The sequence below is a fragment of the Macaca thibetana genome, chromosome 11 (assembly GCF_024542745.1).
Source record: "Macaca thibetana thibetana isolate TM-01 chromosome 11, ASM2454274v1, whole genome shotgun sequence".
Classification (NCBI taxonomy): Eukaryota; Metazoa; Chordata; class Mammalia; order Primates; family Cercopithecidae; genus Macaca; species Macaca thibetana.
In genome coordinates, this window is record NC_065588.1 from 120209001 (window position 1) to 120232052 (window position 23052).

The window sequence follows — 23052 nt, forward strand, 5'->3', positions numbered from 1 at the left end:
TAGGGTAAAAAAAGAATATTTTAAATAAGACTCACTCCAGCCTGTCCAGGACAGCTTCGCAGTATGCCATTGCCTGTACCTGTGATTTTTGTGGCCCTTGTCATTTCTGTCCATTGCTTGGCGTATTTCACTCTAGTGGGTTACTGAGTCTTTCTCATCAACCCCTCTTAGGAATTTGCAGTCTTTTAATTCTTTGATCCTTGGAAATGTCCCTCTGTTCCAAACTGAAACCATTCTGACGGCGCCTGAGATCATCCTTCATCCCAACACAAATGAGATCGACAAGATGTGCTTCCATTGTGTCCGGAATTGTGTGGAGATCACCAAGGTAAGAGTGGAGGTGCCTGCGTCCTTGCTCAGATGGCGTCTCAGGATGCCTCCGCCTCCCGCAGTGCTGGGACTACAGGCATGAGCCACTGCCCGCAGCCCAAGGTGGAATTCTTGGCTTCCTGCCTTGTGACTTGGTCATCCCCCAGTTTTCCCCACTTCAGAAAATGGCACCAACATCAACCCAATTGCTTGAGCCAGAAACTCGTCCTTGTTTCTTTTTCTCTCACCCAGCCCTGCCCAGCCCATCGGCAAGTCGTCCAAACATACCTCCCATCTGTCCTCTTCTCTCCTGTCCCCCCAGTACCTTCCTATCCCAAGTGGCCATCACCGCTCTCGTGGACTGTCTCGGTGACTTTGCAACAATCCATTCTCCACCACAGGTGGTCAGAATTACCTTAAACAAATACAAATCAGGCCAGGTGCAGTGGCTCACACCTGTTATCCTAGCACTTTGGGAGGCTGAGGTGGGAAGATTGCTTAAGCCCAGGAGTTCCAGACCAGCCTGTACAACAAGCTGAGACCCCCATCTCTACCAAAACTAAAATAAATTAGCTAGGCGTGGTGGTGCACACCTGTGTTCCTAGCTACTTGGGAGACTGAGGTGGAGGATTGCTTGAGCCCAGGAGTTCAAGGGTACAGTGAGGTATGGTTGCACCACTGCACTCCAGCCTGGGCAACAGAGCAAGACCCTGTCTCTAAAAACAACAACAACAACAACAACAACAACGTATCATTTCGTGTCATCCCTGATGTAAACTGCCCCACCCACCCCATGACTTAATTACACTTAGAACATAATCCAGATATCTTTGTGTGGTCTATGAGGCCCCCATGCTCTAGCCCCTGGCTGCCTTTCTGATCTCAGTCCTACAAGGATCATGCTCCCTCACACTGCAGCTTGACTGGCTGCCTGATTTTACCCCCAGCAGGTACCGTGGGTTCCTCTTGCAAGGATTTCCGTAGCTGTTCCCTCACCTGGAACATTCTGCTCCCTTGACCTTCTTGTCCTCTCTCTCCCATCGGCCCCATCCCATCTTCTTCCTACCACGTACCACTATCCGACTTTTTCTTATTTTTTCCCTTGCTTTTGTATCTATTGATCCTATCAGGCCACTAGAATGTAAAGGGATCCATGGGCATACCGACCTTGAGTGTTTTGTTCCCTTTAGAATCCCCAGCACCAAGAACACCTGGCACACAGTTGGTTCTCAGTAAATGTTTTTTGAATGAACATCTGCTGGCAGATAACCCAAAGTTTATGTCTTACCCCAAACTGGAAAACAGAGCCGTCCTTGTAGGTATGGGCATGACTCCCGCAGCACGCTGGCATCTTCCTCTTCACTTGGCTTCTGCAGCAAGTCAGACATGTTTCAGGCATTTTTAGGGGCATAAAAGTAAGTATAGAAATTAGAATAGGGGGCTGGGCGCGGTGGCTCAAGCCTGTAATCCCAGCACTTTGGGAGGCCGAGACGGGCGGATCACGAGGTCAGGAGATCGAGACCATCCTGGCCTACACGGTGAAACCCCGTCTCTACTAAAACATACAAAAAACTAGCCGGGAGAGGTGGCGGGCACCTGTAGTCCCAGCTACTCAGGAGGCTGAGGCAGGAGAATGGTGTAAACCCGGGAGGCGGAGCTTGCAGTGAGCTGAGATCCGGCCACTGCACTCCAGCCTGGGCGACAGAGCGAGTCTCCGTCTCAAAAAAAAAAAAAAAAAAAAAAGAAATCAGAATAGGGAATTTCATTTCACTGTACTTAAAAGTTGATGAATAAGGCCGGTCACGGTGGCTCATGCCTGTAATCCCAGCACTTGGGTGGCCTAGGCGGGCGGATCATGAGGTCAGGAAATCGAGACCATCCTGGCTAACATGGTGAAACCCCATCTCTACTAAAAAAAAAAAAAAAAAAGAAAAATTAGCCGGATGTGGTGGCAGGCGCATGTGGTCCCAGCTGCTTGGGAGGCTGAGGCAGGAGAATGGTGTGAACCCAGGAGTTGGAGCTTGCAGTGAGCTGAGATCGCACCACCGCACTCCATCCTGGGGGAGAGAGCGAGACTCTGTCTCAAAAAAGAAAAAAAAACTGATGAATAAACAGTACATGTTTTATAATCCATGCTAAGACAGTTATTTATTAAGCCTCTGTTACATAAATTCTCTTACAGGCGCTATATCTTATAGGTGCTATGTATGTTTCCTTTGTAAGGGAAACAGCAATTTTTAAGGGGTACATAAATAGGAAAGTTGGCTTGTAAAACATTATGAATATTAATCACAATATTTCATGCCAACTTAACTTTCCTCCTTACTAATAGATGGATTTGAGGCTTGTAGTGAAGCCTGTATTATTTTAGTTTCATAAGTTTCTTTTAAATGAGAAGAATTTTTACTTATTCTCTTAGATAACGTTAGAAATGTATTTCATTAAAAAGATCTCGGCAAATGAACATGCATGACTAGGCCACTTAATATGGTTGAACTCTTTCATCTTCAGGATTCCTGTTTCATGGCAGAAAATAATGAGCCGAAGTTTTAACTAGATTCTGAATTTTACCTCATCTACTAAGTGGAAAATGATAATACTATTCACCTTCTAGTGCTGTCGGGAGGATTAAATTATATAACATGTGTGTACAGCTTAGTGCACTGTTTGGCAATCAGTAGCTCTGAATAAATGTTAGCGATTAGTGTTAGTATTACCTTTTTTTTTTTTTGAGATGAATTCTTGCTCTTTTGCCAGGCTGAAGTGCAGTGGTGTGATCTCGGCTCACTGCAGCCTCCACCTCCCGGGTTTGAGTGATTCTTCTGCCTCAGCCTCCCGAGTAGCTGGGACTACGGGCATATGCCACCACGCCCAGCTAATTTTTGTATTTTTATTTTATTTTTTGAGACAGAGTCTCGCTCTTTCACCCAGGCTGGAGTGCAGTGGCGCAATCTCTGCTCGTTGCAAGCTCTGCCTCCTGGGTTCATGCCATTCTCCTGCCTCAACCTCCCCAGTAGCTGGGACCATAGGCGCCCGCCACCATGCCCAGCTAACTTTTTGTATTTTTTTAGTAGAGACGGGGTTTCACCATGTTAGCCAGTTTGGTCTCGATCTCCTGACCTCATGATCTGTCTGCCTCAGCCTCCCAAAGTGCTGGGATTACAGGCGTGAGCCACTGACCCTGGCCTAATTTTTGTATTTTTAGTAGAGACAGGGTTTCACTATTTTGGCCAGGATAGTTTTGATCTCTTGACATCGTGATCCGCCTGCCTCTGCCTGCCAAAGTGCTGGGATTACAGGTGTGAGTCACCACGCCCCACCTAGTGTTTGTATTACTATTATTAGTAATATTGGAAATAGAAGTATTAGGTCGGTGCAAAAATAGCTGTGGTTTTTACCATTAAAAGTATTGGCAAAACTGCAACTACTTTTGCACCAACCTATAGTAGCTGTTATTCACATTTTACAGATGGTGAGCCTACTGTTCAGAGAAGTAATGTGTAACATATCCATGGTTTGCTGTTAGAACTCACACTTGATTAAAACAGAGCCTTGGCCAGGCGCAGTGGCTCACGCCTGTAATCCCAATACTTTGGGAGGCTGAGGTGGGCGGATCATGAGGTCAGGAGATTGAGACCATCCTGGCTAACACGGTAAAACCCCATCTCTACTAAAAATACAAAAAATTAGCCAGGCGTGGTGGCGGGCACCTGTAGTCCCAGCTACTCGGGAGGCTGAGGCAGGAGAATGGCGTGAACCCAGGAGGCAGAGCTTGCAGTGAGCTGAGATTGTGCCACTGCACTCCAGCCTGGGCGACAGAGTGAGACTCCGTCTCAAACAACAACAACAACAAAACAAACAAACAAAAAGCAGAGCCTTAACTCTACAACAGGGAGATGTCAAATTAACAGATTTGTTCTGGGACACTAAGCAGTCAATTTACCTGAATATGTGTTTTTTCCTCTGTATATATGGAAATAAAGGTTTTTAAAATTCATCCATAGTGTAGTTGGCTTTTATTTTATAACAAACCACTTCAAAACTTACTGGCTTAAAGCAATAATCATTTAACTCTGGGTTCTGTGGGCTGGGTTCTGCTGAGCAGTTCTTCTGGTCTTGGCTGGACTCACTCATGTATCTAGCAGTTGATGACCTCAAGCACAGCTCTGATGGCCGGCGGCTGGGATTCTCCTGTATATGGCCTTACGTAATGTAGTAGGCTAGCTCGAGCTGGTGGTTGCAAGGTTCTGAGAGAATGAGAGCAGAAGCCACAGGGCTTTCTAGAATCCTTGGTTTGAACTTGCATAACACCATGTCCACCCCTTTCCATTGGTCAAGTTAAGCCACAAGGCTCGCTCCGGAAGGGAAATAGGCTCCATCTCTTGATGAAAGGAACAAAGGATTATGGTAATTTTTAAAGTGATTTTCCATTACTGGCAAGACTTATTACTGAATACTAATATATACGTTGGAGGCAAAATACTAAATACTATACAAAATACAAAATACTAAAATACTATCTTTTCTCCTAATTCTTACTTTGCCAGCATTTTGTTCGTTGGATGAATGGCAGCTGCATAGAATGCCCCCCTCAGAAGGGGGAGGAAGAAGAAGTTGTTATAATAAACTTTTACAATGATATCTCTCTGAACCCTCAGATAATTGAACAAGCTGTTATGATCCCCCAAAATGTCCACAGGATTCTGATCAATCTTATGAAGTATCTACAAAAATGGAAGCGGTATCGACCTCTCTGGAAATTGGACAAAGCTATTGTGATGGAGAAATTTGCCTCCAAGAAACCTCCTTGTGTAGCATATGATGAAAAATTGCAGTTCTATTCCAAGATAGCCTATGAGGTTATGCGCCACCCTCTAATTAAGGATGAGCATTGCATCAGACTTCAGCTCGGGCATCTGGCAAACACAGTGCAGGAAAATGCCAAGTCCTGGGTGATTTCGCTTGGAAAACTTCTCAATGAGTCAGCAAAAGAGGAGCTCTATAGTCTCCATGAAGAGATGGAGGTACTCAATCGCTGTGTGTAATTGAACTACTTTTCGTGTGAGTTGGGTCTTCTTTTGCGTCATTACTGTTTTTTCTGTGTTTGCTTAGTGTTCTTTGTACTTTCTGTTATAGCACCTGGCCAAAAGCCTTAGGAAGATCCCCAATACCCTTGAAGATCTCAAGTTTGTCCTTGCAACAATTGCAGAAATTAGAAGTAAATCTCTAGTCATGGAATTAAGATACAGGGACGTCCAGGAGCGATACCGTACCATGGCAATGTATAACCTCTTTGTAAGTCAACTTGTATTTTCTTATGCATTTAACAATTGGATTGACCACTAATGACCTTTTTCAGAAATGCTTCTCAAGTATACTGCCATTGATTCATTTTCAAGTAAGTGACTTTAAGTAATACATTGTAAATGTAAAGCAATGCCACAGTTATTTAGAATAATGAAAATATAGAGTATTTTTCAATCTGTATGGCTCGAACGGATTGATCCGTAACTATACCGTTTCCATTCTCCCTCTTCCTTTCTTCTTTTTTTTGTGTTAATTTCCTTTAAAAGATAAAAAGCTATTGCAAAAATAAGAAGAGAGTGAAAGATTTAAGATGATAAAAGAAATCAGTAGAAGATAATTCAATCAGTCTTGCTTTGTTTAGGGTTGTTAAATTTGGGTTCTCAGGATCTTTCAAAGTCAGGGATGAGTTTTAGGATTTCTGGGTTCCCCCTGAAATTATATGGAAATTTTATATACTGTACGTTTTTCTGATGATGAAAGAATCTCAAGTTTTTGGCCCAGGTCTACTGCTCAGCAAGGGCGTTTGAGAGCGCCACATCCTAACCACCAGGCTGCAAGGGGCCTGGTGTTTGAAGCAGTCGAGCAACAGAAATGCTGAAAGACAAACTTCATACACATCCTGATTTATTCATAGCAATTTGTTTCTCTTCTCTAGTTTGTATTTCTCCCTCAACCAGGTAGATTTTGTCAGACTTTGCTTTACCGGCTTACATCACAGAAATAATAGAAGAATCGCTGCAACAAAGGATTTTACATTAAGTGTGTAATGAGTCACACTCAAAAAATGAATCAGAATGTCAAATTCCAACAACAACAAAAACAACAAAACAGCGACAATTGAGATTTTGATTGTGATTGCATTGATCCTGTAGATTAATCTGAGGCAAATGGACATCCTGTCGTATTGCGTTTTCCTATCCATGAACATGTTCTCTCTCTCTTTATTTAGGTCTTTAATGTCTCCCCGTAAAGATTTATAATTTTCCCCATAGAGACCTTACCTATTTTTTGCCGGATTTATTGCTAGGTACTTGATATTTTTAGATGCTCTTGTAATTGGTATCTTTAATTTTTATTTTAATTATTTTATTTTTTATTGTTATATAGAAAGACAATTCATATTTGAATTCTACTTTTTTATGATCAGTAATTATTAATTTTAATCATTTACTTATCCACAGATTATTTTGGATTTTCTAGGCACACCATTATATAAACTGTGAATATTGACAGTTTCATTTCTTCTTAATTTTTAAATATTTTGTTTCTTTTTCTCACCTTATGACTCTAGCTAGGAATTCCTGTACAAGGCTGGATGAAAGGGGAGGTAGAGAAAACCCATGTCTTGTTGTTAGTCTCAGAGGAAAAGCTTTTGGCACTGTGTCATTAAATATGGTAATTGCCGTGTGGTTTATTAGATTAACTCTAATACAATAAGAGAAATATACAGTTGTGTATATTTAACACAATGGGGATATGTTCTGAGAATGTGTCAATGGGCAATTCCATAATTGTGCAAGCATCATGGAATGTACTTATACAAATCTAGATGATATAGCTACTACACACCTAGGCCATATGGTAGAACCTATTTCTCCTAGGCTGCAATCCTGTACAGCAGGTACTGTGCTGAATACTATAAGCAATGTAATGTAATAGTAAGCATTTGTGTATCTAAACATATCTAAACATAGTAAAGGTGCAGTAAAAATACAGTATTATAATCTTATGGGAATACTGTCATATATGCAATCCATTTTTGTCCCAAAACATCATTTTGTTGCTCTTTAATCTTTGACAAAAAACCAGTGACTGTCTTTGGTCATTGTCCCTGGTTCCTGACACAAAGCTTCCAAAACACTTGTAATTTCCTGAGTGACAGGGGTCACAGGAACAGATCTTTTGTTACAATATTGTTCTTTGTCTCTGGTTCCTGGCACACAGCTTCTCAAATCCTTGAACTCTGGAGTGATAAAAGTATCTTTTGTACGCAAGTGAAATGACTGGTGGCTGGGAGCCCTAGACAGCTTCATCGTGGGGGATGGTTGCCAGAAAGATCAAGGCATAAATTATTTAGAGGTTTGGAGCTTTCAGACGCCCATCCTCGCCACCCTTGGGGAGGGAAGAGGGGCTGGAGATTGGAGATCAACAAAGGCTAGTGATCTAATCAGTCATGCCTATATAATGAAATCTCCATGAACATCCCTCAATTATGGGATTTGGAGAGCTTCCAGGTTGTTGACCACACCAAGGTGCTGGGAGAGTGGTGTGCTCAGAGAAGGCATGGAGGCTCTGTGCACCCCCCAGCCCCATACCTTAGCTTATGCATCTCTTTCATTTGGCTGTTGCTGAGTTGTGTCTTTTATAATAGATCAGTGATGGTAAGTAAAGTGTCCTGAGTTCTGTGAGCCATTTCAGCACATGGTCAAATGTGAAGGAGATGTGTGGGGGGGAACCTGTGATTTTGTAGGCAGGTTGAACAGAAGTCTGTGTACCCTAGGCACCCAATACTTGCAACTGGCATCTGAAGTGAGGATACCCTTATGGGACTTACGCCTGCATTTCTATTGAGTATAGGCCTAGACATGAAGTTGCTGGGTTATAGGAATCCACATGTTCAGCTTTACTAGATTCTGCTAGCTTTCCAAAGTGATAGTACCCCTTTACATCCACACCAGCATGAATAAGGTTTCAGTTGCTCCATATCCTTACAAACACTTAGTTTATTGATCTTTTGGAAACACCAGCTTTGTTTTTTTTTTCTTTTTATCCTTTTTATGTGTGGATATTATTCCATCATCCTCTGGCCTCTATTGTTTTGATGGAGGAGTTGACTGTTAGTCTTTTTGTTGCTCCCTTTCAAGGTAGTCTAGTCTAACTAGTTTTTTTTTTTTTTTTTTGGTCTGCTTTTAAGATTTTTTTTCAGTCTTTGGTTTTCAGCAATTTTTTTTTGAGACAGAGTTTCCCTCTTGTTGCCCAGGCTGGAGTATAATGGCGCAATCTCGGCTCACCACAACCTCTGCCTCCTGGGTTCAAGCGAATCTCTTGCCTCAGCCTCCTGAGTAGCTGGGATTACAGGCATGCGCCACCACCCTGGCTAATTTTGTATTTTTAGTAGAGATGGGGTCTCTCCATGTTGGTCAGTCTGGTCTTGAACTCCTGACCTCAGGTGATCTGCCCACCTCAGCTTCCCAAAGTGCTGGGATTACAGGCGTGAGCGACCACACCCGGCCTCTAGCTCTTTATTTTAAAAAATGATTTTATACTGATTTTATTTTAATTATAAAATTTGACTTTAATATTTATATTTATTTATTTATTTATTTTTTGAGACAGAGTCTTGCTCTGTCACCTAGGTTGGAGTGCAGTGGTGTGATCTTGGCTCACTGTAACCTCCGCCTCTCAGGTTCAAGCGATTCTCCCACCTCAGCCTCCTGAGTAGCTGGAACTACAGGCTCCTGACACCATGCCTGGCTAATTTTTGTATTTTTAGTAGACAAGGGATTTCACCATGTTGTCCAGGCTGGTCTCAAACTCCTGACCTCAGGTGATCCACCCACCTCGGCCTCCAAAAGTGCTGGGATTATAGGCGTGAGCCACTGTGCCCAGCCTAATATTTCTTTTTAACATTTCTTTTTCTTTTTATATTTACAAAGATACGGTCTCACTATGTTGCCCAGGCTGGTCTCAAACTCCTGAGCTCAAGGGATCCTCCTGCCTCAGCCCCCCAAAGTACTGGGATTACAGGCATGAGCCACCATGTCTGGCCTTCATATTTCCATCAGTTTTTGAGTTGGTTTGAATTGCCTAGCCTCCTGTTGCCAGAAGCAGAAGTCCCTGGGAGGTAACTGACGATCAATTTCAGTTCCCAGTTGCTGATCATTTATTGTTTATTCTGTTTTTTGTTTCTCCTAATTAGCCTCCTGATGCAGAGAAAGAACTGGCTGATAAGATTGAGAGCACGTGGTCCAATCTGTTTAATGATTCGGTGAATGTGGAGCATGCTCTTGGGGACATAAAGAGAACTTTCACAGAGGTGCCTTTCCAATTTCACTTCCTGAGTAAAGATATTGAAACATGTATTTGGGCTAAATTAATGTAACCTCGTTTTTCTCAGATTACTCGAGGCGAAATAATGAACTACAGAGTTCAGATAGAGGATTTTGCAAAGCGTTTTTACAGTGAAGGCCCTGGTTCTGTTGGTGATGATCTTGATAAAGGTAAGAATGTTCCTGTGGGTCTTACTGAGCGATCTGAGTATCAAATGTTTGAGTACGTTTTGCTTAAGAATTTTATGGCAAGTGATTGTTGTGCCGTGATTTAAATATTTATTTCTTCCTCAAATACTTTTTTCTTGGCTCCTTTTAGTGGTCACATAAAAAAAAAAAAAAAAAAAAAAAAGCTGGACTAATACAACTCATTGATTGTTGAGTGCCTGCTACCTGAAGGCGTTGAGAGAAGTGCCAAGGAGCAGCATCCGCTCCTGCAGGGGATACAGAGGTTTCTGCCACAGCTCAGAAATCTTAAACACTAGCAGCTGCCTTTACAAATGCAGTATCTTATCCATCCAGCTGCCTCTCTAACTCCTGTTACATGTATTCTTTGGATTCAGAAGCTTGTCCTCTGCCCTTCACATCACATAGGCTAAATGGTGACAAAATAGAAACACTAAAATTCTGTTTTTTTTTTTTTTTCCTTTTTTGAGACAGAGTCTCGCTCTGTCACCCAGGCTGGAGTGCAGTGGCGCAATCTCAGCTCACTGCAACCTCCACCTCCTGGGTTCAAGTGATTTGCCTGCCTCAGCCTCCTGAGTAGCTGAGACTACAGGTGTGTGCCACCATGCCTGGCTAATTTTTGTATTTTTAGTAGAGACGGAGTTTCACCATGTTAGCCAGGCTGGTCTTGAACTCCTGACCTCAAGTGATCCTCCTGCCTCAGCCTCCCAAAGTGCTGGGATTACAGGCCTGAGCCACTGAACCCAATCCTAAAATTCTTATTCTAAAGAGAATTTGGTAAATACCATGAGACAAAAAATACTGTGGGACAAACCAAAGACTGCTATGGCTTCCAAAGAAACAGGTGACGTTTAAGGATGCTCAGAAAAGGCATCTGGGAAATGTGGCATTTGGCTAGATGATTGTGAGCAGGGATGTAGTGATGTACAGTGGTGGTCGTCATTGGAATTGGGGGAGAAGCATAGAATTGGGAAATCAGAGTGGTAGGGGAGTTATTAGTAGGATGATGACATTCTCAAGGGGGCAGCAAAGGATGGTGATATTGACCACAATGTAGACCAGCTTAGATTCCCTTAAAATAGTCTCATTTCTGAATGACCTGGTTGTGAGAATTAGACACAATTTTCTAACTGGAGGAGACTGGAGATGTCATTGGTCTTTTGGTTTTAGTTAGAATGGTGCCATGATTCTAAATTTGTCTTCCCGTGTGGTTTATGAGGATGAAATTATAATTGAGGTACATTATGCATGATTTCTTATTCAATTTTGTATACCTTAAAATTGTATTTATTCATTTATTGGTGTATTTATTTACTAGGAGTAGAGCTTTTAGGTGTTTTTGAAAGAGAGCTGGCAAGACATGAAAAGAGCCGTCAGGAACTGGCTAACGCTGAGAAACTTTTCGATCTTCCTATTACCATGTACCCAGAGCTGCTGAAAGTGCAGAAGGAAATGAGTGGGCTGAGGATGATTTACGAGCTCTACGAAGGACTAAAGGTGAGCATCTCCCCAAAAGCAAAGGACTCAAGCTCACCGAAGGGGATGTAGGAATTACTTAGGCCCCGCAGACTTTGATGCCACCATAATTATGAGCTTGGGTCCGACTTCGTGGAAACGCTCATTTTGGCCGTGGGTGGGGGGGGGATGGGGAGTGATTGCTTATGGGTACAGGGTTTCCATTTGGGATGTTGAAAAAGTTCTGGAGATAGGCCAGTTGCAGTGGCTCACACCTGTAATCCCAGCACTTTGGGAGGCCAAGGCGGGTGGATCACCTGAGGTCAGGAGTTCGAGGACAGTCTGGCCAATGTGGTGAAACCCCGTCTCTACTAAAAATACAAAAGTTAGCCAGGTACAGTGGCAGGTGCCTGTATTCCCAGCTGCTCAGGAAGCTGAGGCAGGAGAATCACTTGAACCTGGGAGGTGGAGGTTGCAGTAAGCCAAGATTGCACACGGCACTCCAGCCTGGGCGACAAGAGCAAAACTCCATCTCAAAAAAACAAACACACAAACAAACTTCTGGAAATAGATAGTGGCGGTGGCTGCCTGACATTGTGAAAGTACTCGATGCCATGGAATCGTACATTTTATTTTTATTTTTGAGGCAAAGTCTCATTCTACCACCCAAGCTGGGGTGCAGTGGTGTGATAATAGCTCACTGCAGCCTCAAACTCCTGGGCTAAAGTGATCCTCCTGCTTCAGCCTGCAAAGCAGTCGGGACTACAGAGGTGCACAACCATGCCTGGCTATTCTTTTTTTATTTTTAGTAGAGGCAAGGTCTCGCTATTACCCAGGCTGGTCTGGAACTCCTGATCTCAAGCGATCCTCCTGCCTTGGCCTCCTAAAGTGCTGGGATTACAGATGTGAGCCATTGCACCCAGCCTGGAATTATATATTTTAAAATGGTAAAAATGACAAATTTTATTTTTTATATATTTATATCATCATAGGAAAGAAAACTGTCTTTGGAGGTCAAGGGCTTGGTTAAGGTGTGGGGTAAACTGTTTAGTTGCAAGCGGAGATTAAAAGTTGCAAATGTCAGCCAGGCATGGTGGCTCATGCTTGTAATCCCAGCACTTTGGGAGTCTGAGATGGGCAGATTACTTGAGGCCAGGAGTTTGAGACTAGCCTGGGCAACAAGGCAAAACCCCGTTTCTACTAAAAAATACAAAAAAAGTTCCGGGCACAGTGGCTCACACCTGTGAGCCACCAGCACTTTGGGAGGCAAGGCGGGTGGATCACTTGAGGCCAGGAGTTCGAGACCAGCCTGGCCAACATGGCAAAACTCCATTTCTACTAAGAAATACAAAAATTAGCCAGATATGGTGGCACATGCCTGTGATCCCAGTTACTTGGGAGGCTAAGGCACAAGAATCGCTTGAATCCGGGAGGTGGAGGTTGCAGTGAGCTGAGATCATACCACTGCACACCAGCCTAGGTGACAAAAAAAACAAAATAAAATAAAATAAAAAATAAAAATAAAAGTTGCAAATGTCATGTCATTTGGGTGCCTCTCATTGGTATATGTTTCCCATGCAAATTCATGCTACTCATTCATTTATCTATTGACTTAGTTCTTTATAGCTCAGTGCTGTGCTGGTTGGAGTGTGGGGTCCAGAAAAGGAGTCATGTCTGCCCGTTCCTGCCCTTCTTGAGCCCCTAAGGGAGACTGACTATGTTAGTCTGGGTTCTTGAGAAACAGAATCAATAGGAGATCTATGTGTTTATGTCTGTATCTGTCTATATCTAACTGGTATCTATACCTATATCTATATCTCATCTATATCTGTATTACATTATCTAATCTATATCTATCTGTATCTAATCTATATATCTATTTCTAATCTATATCTAATGCATATCTACATATCTCTAATCTATACCTATATGTATGAGATTTATGATGAGGAATTGGCTCCCATGATTATGGAGGCTGAGAAGTCCCGCGATCTGCAGTTGGCAAGCTAGAGACCCAGGAGAGCTGATGGTGTAGGTTCTAGTCCGCGTCCAAGTCCGAATGCAGGAGAACACTGACGTCCCAGCTTGAAGACAATCAGGCACAGAGAGTGCATTCTGCCTTCCTCAGCCTTTTGTTCTGTTCAGACCTGCAGGGATTGGGTGAGGCCATCCATGTTGGGGAGGGCCACCTACTTTACTCAGTCTCCCGATGCAAATGCTCTTCTCACTCAGTATCTCTCACAGACACACCAGCGTCCGCTTGACACACAAGATTCACCTTCGCACTGATATATGAACAAATAACCACGCCGCCAGGATGTGTGCTGGAAATGAGGTGGACAGAGTCCTGAGATTGCAGAGGAGGAAGGAGAGTGGCTCACTGGCCCAGGGAGTGCTGCTGAAGAGGTGGCCTGTGAAGAGACTCTGAACCAGAACAGGCTTTTGCCTGGTACAGAACAAGGCTTTCTAGGCAGAGGGTTGGGCAGGAGCAGAGACGGGAGATTTGAAGTTGTGTCGTGTGTCCATAACCTTTCCTCCAGACTGATGGCTTTATCAACCATGGATGCGCTGGAAAATGGGGTTGGGATGTGCGGAGCGGCGGTGGAGATGGAGATGGAGCCGTCAGAAGGGACTCTGGGCCCTCAGCGGCGGGATTGCAGGCAGGGGCTCCTTCAGGAGGTCACTCCCCCAGTGCTGGCAGAAGGGATGGCAGCTTGCATTTTAGGGCAATTAAGGAGGGAATAGACGGGAGAGAAGATTCCAGAGATGGGGTGGAAAGTGATGAGACCTGGTGCCTGCACTAGGCAAAAATTTCATAAAGTGAAAAACATACCCTCAGCTTTTAAAAGGAAAGGTTTCATGACAACTGAGAACAACCACACATATGTCAAAATAAGTGGTGTTTTAATTTTTAATTTTTCTGGGTTCGTAGTAGGTGTCTATATGGGATGCATGAGATGTGTTGACACGGGCCTGCAATATGTAATAATCACGTCACCGAGAATGGGGTGTCCATTCCCTTAAGCTTTTATCCTTTGTGTTACAAACAGTCCAATTATGCTCCTGTAGTGATTTAAAGATACACAGTTCTTATTGACTATAGTCACCCCGCCATGCTATCAAATACTAGGTCTTATTCATTCTTTCTGTTTTGTTTTTGGTTTTGTTTTTGTTTTTTTTTCTGTAGCAAAATAAGCATTTAAAAAAATCCAGTATTGAGACATGGCTTGGTCCCCCCACGCTACTCTGGTCTGTGGATGTTAAGGGACATTTCATCACCTGGAGTGACTTCCACTTTCCTTGAAATTTATTTTTTCCTAGCAATTGCTTTTCAAGGTTGTGCGTTGAGAAGATTCTCAGTGACACACTGGGTAGCTCCTGGGAGGCTGGGCAGGGGACTGTCGTCATAACGCCAGGGGATCCCGGGGTGGCAGTGGTGCAGCTTGGGAGGCATGGGTGGATTCTGGATCTGGTTTGCAGGTAGAGTCAGTGGGACCTCCTGGAGGTGTGGACGTGGGATGTGAGAGCAAAAGAACAGGGAAGACTCCAAGGTTTTTGGCCTGAGGAGCTGGAAGGGTGGAGTCAACTCTTAAGGGAAGACTCCAGGAAGAGAAGGTCTGGGGATGGTGGTGAACGTCAGGAATTCAGGGCAAGGTGATGTCTGCTGGACATTCCTGTGGTGACGCTGAGGAAGCACTTGGATGTATTTGTCTGGAGCGCAGAGGAGAGCTGGAGGTGTGAATTGGGAGTGTCCAGGTGCAGATGGTACTGAGCCACCAGTTCAGATGGGCTTACCTGGTGCCTTCGTTTCCTGGGGCTGCCAGAACAAATGATTACGAATACAGACCAGGAGGCTGAAAGCAACAGAAATGTATCTCCTCACAGTTCTGGAGGCCAGGGGTGCAAAGTCAAGGTGCCTGCAGAGCCATGCTCACTCGTGGGGCTCCAGGAGAGGCTCCTTCCTGCCTCTTCCAGCTCCTGGTGGCTTTTGACTGTCCTTGGTGTTCCGTGGCTTGTGGATGCATCGCTCCTGTCTCTGCCTCCCTTGTTACATGGCTGTCTTCCCTCTGTGCCTCTGTGTCTGTTTTCTCTTCTTATATGGACTCTGGTCATTAGATTTAGGGCCCACTCTAATCCAGTATGACCTCACCCTAACTACATCTGCAAAGACCCTCTTTCCAAGTAAGGCTTCATTCTGAGGTTCTGGGTGGATGTGCATTTTCAGGGGACGCTATTCAGCCCACTATACTTGGGAGTGGGGTGGGTGGAGAGAGGAGCGAGGGCTAAGCCTGGGTCTCTCCAACATTAAATGCCGTGAGAAGATGTCCCTAAAAAAGGAAAGACGAGGAGGAGGAGGAGTGGCCCAGGTGGTAGGAGAACAAACAGGTGAATGTGACATCTTGGAAACGTGTTTCCAGGAGGTAGGACTGGCCAACTGCACCAGATGCTGCTGATAGACTAGGTGAGAAGAGGATAGCGGATCGACCACAGCATTGCATATCATGGAGGCCACTGGTGACTGCAACAAGAAGGGATCAATGGAGTGTGGCCGTGGAAGCCTAAATGGAGCGAATCCAAGGTGTTTACCTGAGGGAAGAGAAAGCATGGTCCTTGCAGAGACTTCTGCATGAACGTTCATAAACAGCATTGTTGGTAATAGCCCAATACTAGAAACAACCCAAATGCCCATTAAGTGAATGGATAAATAAGCTGTGGCTCATCCACACCACGGAATACTACTACTCAGCAAGGTAGAGGACTGAACCAGTTATCAGCGCATCCACGCAACAACATGGGCGACTCTCAGAATCATCCTGCTGAGCGAAAGAAGCCAGATACAGAGGAGTGCATATTGTATGATTCCATTCGTATAAAACCCTGGAAAATGCAAACGAATTTATGGTGGCAGAACGCAGATCCATGGTTAACTAGGGGTAGGGACAGGAGGAGAGGGATGGGAGGGGTGATGACACAGGAAAATGGGGCAGCTTTTGAGGTTGACGAATGAGTTCACTATCTTGATTGTGGTGGTGCTTTCACAGGCATACACATCTGTCAAAACTTTGCAGATTGTACCTTTAGTTATGGGCAGCTTATTATATACCAGTTAATCCTCAATAAAGCTATTAGAAAAATAGGCCAGGTGTGGTGGTTCATGCCTGTAATCCCAGCACTTTGGGAGGCTAAGACAGGAGGATTGCTTGAGCTCAGGAGTTTGAGGCCAGCCTAGACAACCTAACAAGACCCCCTATCTCTGCAAAATAAAATAAAAAATATCCATGCCTGGTGGTGCATGTCTGTAGTCTCAGCTACTCAGGAGGCTGAGATGGGAGGATCACTTGAGGCCAGGAGGTTGAGGCTGCAGTGAACTGTGATCACACCATTGCACTACAGCCTGGGTGGCAGCGAGACCTGGTCTCAAAAAAATAAAAAAGTAATTTTTACATTAAATCTCAGGAAAATATAACACAGAAAATCTTCTCTTTACAATCATCAAGTAGGAACATGTTTTATTCTCGCTTCTTAGCCTCAGCCTGGTGGTTTGTAGACAGATTCTTGGATTAGTGATCTAAAGTGTAAATATTTTGTAACCTTAGCTTCTTTTATCAGGAAAAAAAAATCTTCTTTTATCAGAACATAACTTGTCATTATCAAGTTTTGACAGCACCTGAATGAAGTACATCCTTTAAGACCCAAGCAACTCCCTGATTTAAAAAACACCTATTACTTACTTTATACCTCTCACTTTTGTCTTTAGAAAAGGAAGATGTAGGCCAGGCACAGTGACTCATGCCTGTAATCTCAGCACTTTGGGAGGCCAAGGTGGGCGGATCATGAGGTCAGGAGATCGAGACCATCCTGGCTAACAAGGGGAAAACCCATCTCTACTTAAAAAAAAAAAAAAAAACAAAAATTAGCCGGGCGTGGTGGCAGGCGCCTATAGTCCCAGCTACTCAGGAGGCTGAGGCAAGAGAATGGCGTGAACCCGGAAGGCGGAGCTTGCAGTGAGCTGAGATCGCGCCACTGCCCTCCAGCCTGGGTTACAGAGTGAAACTCCATCTCAAAAAAAAAAAAAAGGGAAACATATTTCTGGATCCTGCACATCCTCAGATGCAGCATTATTTTTGCAAAAGCTTACAAAAAGTGGAATCCTTTTCTTCTTGTTTTAGATCCTTGTAGTCAACCCCTTGTTTGTGAATTTCAGGTAGTTGTAGATAGATGGGTAATACTTTAAAATGTCTGAACGTGACAGAGTCAAGAACTTGCTCTCCTTGTTGCATTTCCAAAGGGGTCTTTGTTGATGGAGTTGTTTCTTGCATGTTTCCAGGTTGCAAAAGAAGAATGGTCTCAGACCCTTTGGATCAATCTGAATGTGCAGATTCTCCAGGAAGGAATTGAAGGTTTTCTCAGGGCTCTCAGAAAGCTACCTCGGTCAGTCCGTGGCTTATCAGTGGCCTACTACTTGGAAGCGAAAATGAAGGCATTCAAAGACTCAATTCCTTTACTTCTTGACTTGAAACATGAGGCACTAAGAGACAGGTTTGTTTTGTCCTCTGTCCACGGATGTGAAAGTGTGGGAGGAACTTTTAGTTAAAATTGTTTCCCTCAGTACATTATCTTTGCTCAGGTCTGTTGATGAAGCACAGATTTCAACAATGCCGCAGGGCTATACATAGGCATGACACAGTTCTATAATATTGTTTCTATGTAAAGTGTCTATAAAACTGTCAACCACAGGATTCTTTTAAAAAAGAAACATCCCAGCAGGTGCAAAGTGGCATTTGCAGTTGCTTTTCTTGAAGATTTAAAAAAATATAGTAAGTGGCCTCTATCAGCCTCATCCAGCAGACATGGAAAGGGACTCACATATGTAATTTACAGTTTTTTAGCTGCTACAGTAAAAGAGTAAAAACAGGTGAAATTAATTTTAATAGTATATTTCAATTAACTCAATATATCCCAAACATTATTTCAACATGTAATCAACATGAAGCATTTATTCATGAGATATTTTACATTCTTCTTAAAAAATATGTCGAAGCACAATGTGTATTTTACACCTATAGCCTATTTCAACCTGGGCTTGCCCCATTTCGAGTGCTCCGTAGCCACATGTGGCTTGTGGCCGCCATACTGATGGGATAGCCAGCCCTGTGGGTGGGACAGAGAAGGCTCCTACGCATGGGTCTGTGTTTATTTGGTGATGGCGCCACACAGACATGAATTAGTAGGAGTTACAGTCCTAATTTGTGAGTTATGCTCCTGCTCATGTGTTTCTCTATTCCTCTGTCATGTTTTCCAGAGTGTGGTCATCTAGTCATGCCATGACATCAAATGACTTCATTTTCCTTAGTGAGAAAGTCATCCCTTCTTTGGTTCCCTTCCCATCCTTGAGTTCACATTGAGAAAGTCTCTCATAAGTGCTGGCTTGTCTTCAACACGTGTTACACCTGTCTCTCCCTCTCAACAAGGAGCAGGCAGCCCTCAGGCCCCAGTGACTTGGGGTCTCAGCCCTCTTTTCACTGTCTGCTGGCTTCCCTGGAGCACTCACCCTCACCTTTACCTTTGCAGACTTCAGTTTCCTCATCTGTAAAACTAGGTAGAAGTAGGCATATTCTAGCTAACGTTCCCAGTTTTATGATCCCATAACCCAGTGTTTCTCAAACTTTGGTCCTGTCTCATCATTTTTGTCAGATCTGAGTATCATCTATCCTATCATGGCTTTATATTTTTCTTCCTATCAGTTTCTTTTTTATGGAAATGAATGTTATTCTAAAAAGAAACTTACACCACCACTGTAAAGAGAAAACCAAAAACTCTTGCCAGAAATAGAAAGTAATTATATTTGTAATTATATATATATAAAACTAGCTCAAAACAGTTGCCTGTCTCTGAGCCAGAGGCCTTCACTCTAAGGAAAGTGAATGACCCTGGGGAGGGGCTGAGGACACAGTATAAGAATTAAAGAAAGAGGAAAGAAACACGAAAGGTGGCTCGCCAGTCAAAACAGGTTTATTTTAGAGAAAACAAACCTGAGAGGGGATTCTGGCCAAGTTAGGTCAGAGCCACACTCTCTTACAGACTAAGAGTTTTTAAGGATTTAGGGTAGGAGAGTTTATCAGAGGTTTGGACTGCTTTTTTGTCTCTTTGTTGTGCTTATCTGAGAGGGAGAGTTGTGTATCTATTCCCATGCATTTTTCTGCAGCTGCATGCATACCCGCCGAGTCTGCTTTTAGCTCCCCTATCTTAGTGCACCTGAAGGGAAAGGAATGTGCTTATTAAGGCCCACTGTTTTACTGGGGCCCATTGTATGAGGGTGAAGTTTGGCAGTTACCCAAGAGACTTCCTTCTCTCCTCCCTCTGTGCCCGAGCTGTTTTGTCTGTGTGTTCCTGTCTGCTCTTTCTGGCAGCCTGTAGTTAGAAGAGAAATGATTTCCTTGAAATGCATGGGCTAGAAAGGGGAGCTGGACCTTAAAGTGACAGTGTTTGTCCAAGATGAGGGTGCTCCTGCTCTGTCACACAGAAGCACAAAGAGGAGACTTTCCCTTCGATGTAATTTACTATAATTGAAAGGACTGGGTGGGAACTGGAGAGGGAATCACTCTCTCCCAGTGACTCAGGGCTATGTCGTGTTGAGTGTGGACCCTCTAACCCACCACCAGGGTTATGTCACAGGCTGGCCCCAGGTCCGCTCTGCCCACATGCAGTCCATCAATCGCCGTGACATGGGTTTTGCAAAACAAAGATTTATTCGCAAGGCCGCCAAGCAAGGAGGCAGGCGAGCAGCCCTCACATCTGCCTCCCTGAAGATAAGGCTTAGGGATGTTTAGGGGTTAGGGGAGTGGGGTGGTTGAAGTTGAGGGGGAAGGTGGTTGATGGTGGGAAAAAGGAAGTAACAGGTTCATTCTGAACAAGTGTAGTTGGGGTTCACAGCTTTCACAGAACATAGGCACAGAAAATGGGGGTGTCAGCGTGGCCTGAGGGTGGAGTTTTTGGCCTTCCAACATCAAAAGGCCACCTCTGGGACACTTGCACAGGCCCAGTTGAAACGTCAGTGGTCTCAACCAGTTGGAACTGGACAGAGGAGTTGGCTCAACTTCCTGAAAAACAACCAAAGTGATCATCGCCATAGTGACCTGTGAATGTTATCCATAGTAGCTGGTGAAGGTTAAGTTTCAGCATTCAGTGGTGAGGACTTCAGCTTCATGGGCAAAGGGGAAAAAAAAATAAAAAGCAAGTGACCATAAGCCACAGAGCAGGCACTGATGACACTTACCCCTCAGTTTCAGTTCTGACATGCTCCTTCCTGTCAGTGCTGTGCTAGGCCAGGGGGTTCAGAGACTGATGAACCAGTAGGGCCTCCTTTCTGACCATTTCCATGGCCGTGTGTGTGTGTGTGTGTGTGTGTGTGTGTGTGTTTACAACAACACTCAGTGATTCGACACTTGCTGCTCACGTGCTGGGTCCATGGCGTTTTGCTGTCTAGCATCATGCTTAGCTCCCTTACTCACACCCATTCCATATACACAGAACCAAAACATGGGCAAATTCACAGGCCAGATGTAAACCTTAAAGGTAGGCCAGTCAGGTGAAGAGCAGAGCTGCCTCCGTGGTGTCTGTGTGCACAGGAGTCTGCCCCGATTGTCCCGTCTGAATGGGCCCCTTTGTCCCTCCTCTGGCACACTGTGGTTTTCTCATAGTACTCAAAATCCTATGTCATTATTTAATTTATGTATTTGTTTATTGTTTGTTGTATGTCTCCCCAAGTAAATGGCAGGTTCCCTGAAGCTAGGGGCGTTGCCCTTGGTAACTCTGTACCCCAGTCCACTGCCTGGCATGGAGTCAGCACTGAAATATTTATCAAATGCACGAGCACTCATAATTTACATGAGGCTCCAAAAAGACTGAGTGATTCAACAGAGATTGAGGTCATTGGTCGAGAGACTATGACGGAAGCAGTTCCCAATAATTAAAAGTTGTATATTTTATGAGATGGCTGTCAAGACTAGTGTATATAGTATTTTGCGATACATTGTTTTCAGGTTTAACTCTGGAGGCCACTGGGATTTTGGAGAACTTTGGGAATATATTTCCAGTGATGTCCTCATGTTTCAGAATTTCATTATAAGAATTTACAAAGTGAGATTTGTCCTGTGATTTAAATGGGAATAATCAAACTCCTCACTAAACTCAGTAAGCATAAAGATTTGAATGCTGATGTGCTTTCAGGCATTGGAAAGAACTTATGGAAAAAACGTCTGTCTTTTTTGAAATGACCGAAACGTTCACCCTAGAAAATATGTTTGCTATGGAACTGCACAAACACACAGATGTTCTCAATGAGATTGTCACAGCAGCAATCAAGGAGGTTGCCATTGAGAAGGTAAGACTTCAGTTAAAAACAGGCTGGAGAAAACAGAGTCTTTTTTTAATTCAAAAAGAAAACAGGGAGACCTCATCTCTACTAAAAAAAACAAATTAGCTGGGCGTGGTAGCATGCCTTTAGTCCCAACTTCTTGGGAGGCTGAGGTGGGAGGATCACTTGAACCTGGAAATTGGAGGCTGCAGTGACCTGTGATCGCACCATGGCACTCCAGCCTGGGTGACAGGGTGAGACATTTTCTGTCTCGAAGAAAAACAAACAAAAAAGAGAAAACATATTTGCTCTAGTACCTGCTGTACTTCAGTAATAAAGAATTATTTATTGTAGAAATATAATTTTTGTTTTAATTAAATTTTTTATTGTTCCCAATTGTAGTTTCATTTTCCATTGTTTAAAAAAATTTTTCTTATTTATTTATTTATTTATTTTGCCATTGATTTTTAAATAGAAGTAATGGATGTTGATGGTAGAAAATTGAAAAAAATTCATAATCCCACCACCTGAAAATAATTATTAACTTTTTAGTGTATTTCTTTCCCTACTTAAAAATGCATACACACACGTATACATATGCATACACACATACTACTCATATATGTGCATATATGCCCATGCATTTGTGTGCACAAACATACACATACACAGGTACATACATACACATACCCCTACACATACATGCACATACATGTATACAGTTGTGTGTCACCTAATGGTGGGGACACATTCTGAGAAATGTCTCCTGAGTTGATTCGTGTTTGTGCAAACAAACCTAGCTGGGATGACTACTGCACACCTAGGCTGTTGGGTAGAGCCTATTGCTCTAGACTGCAAGCCTGTACAGCAAGTGACTATATTGAGTACTGTCAGCCATTGTAACCTAGTAGTACATGTGTATCTAAACATAGAAAAGGTACAGCCAAAATATGGTCTAATAATCCTATGGGACCACCATTGTATATGAGATTAATCACTGGCTGAAACGTCCTTATGCAGTGCATGACTGTACATAGTATACCACACATGTATATATGCACATGTATATACATATAGATACATATGCATGGAAACACACAAAATATACATACAGTGTGCACACAGCATACCTAACATATACACATAATGTATATACATGTGTACGTATGCACATAATGTATACACAGTGTACCTAATATATACATGTACACATAATGTACACTATGTATTCTTGTACACACAATGTACACACAGTGTACCTAATATGCACATGTACATATAATGTACGCACATATACATATACACACAATGTATAATGTACCTAATATACACATATACACACAATATACACACATGTATACATATACACACAGTGTACACAATATACCA

At 43.4% G+C, this 23052-nt stretch overlaps 1 protein-coding gene across 2 annotated transcripts in view; it reads left to right on the forward strand.

Moving 5' to 3' along the window:
* Positions 1 to 23052, forward strand: part of DNAH10 (dynein axonemal heavy chain 10) — a 176780-nt gene that overhangs the window by 48992 nt on the left and 104736 nt on the right. For both annotated transcript variants that reach the window (XM_050747794.1, XM_050747793.1), the window contains exons 19-26: positions 172 to 328; positions 4857 to 5333; positions 5446 to 5604; positions 9536 to 9652; positions 9734 to 9836; positions 11170 to 11348; positions 17635 to 17846; positions 21537 to 21690. In XM_050747794.1, coding sequence (XP_050603751.1) covers positions 172 to 328; positions 4857 to 5333; positions 5446 to 5604; positions 9536 to 9652; positions 9734 to 9836; positions 11170 to 11348; positions 17635 to 17846; positions 21537 to 21690 — 1558 coding nt within the window. The remainder of the gene's footprint in view (positions 1 to 171; positions 329 to 4856; positions 5334 to 5445; positions 5605 to 9535; positions 9653 to 9733; positions 9837 to 11169; positions 11349 to 17634; positions 17847 to 21536; positions 21691 to 23052) is intronic.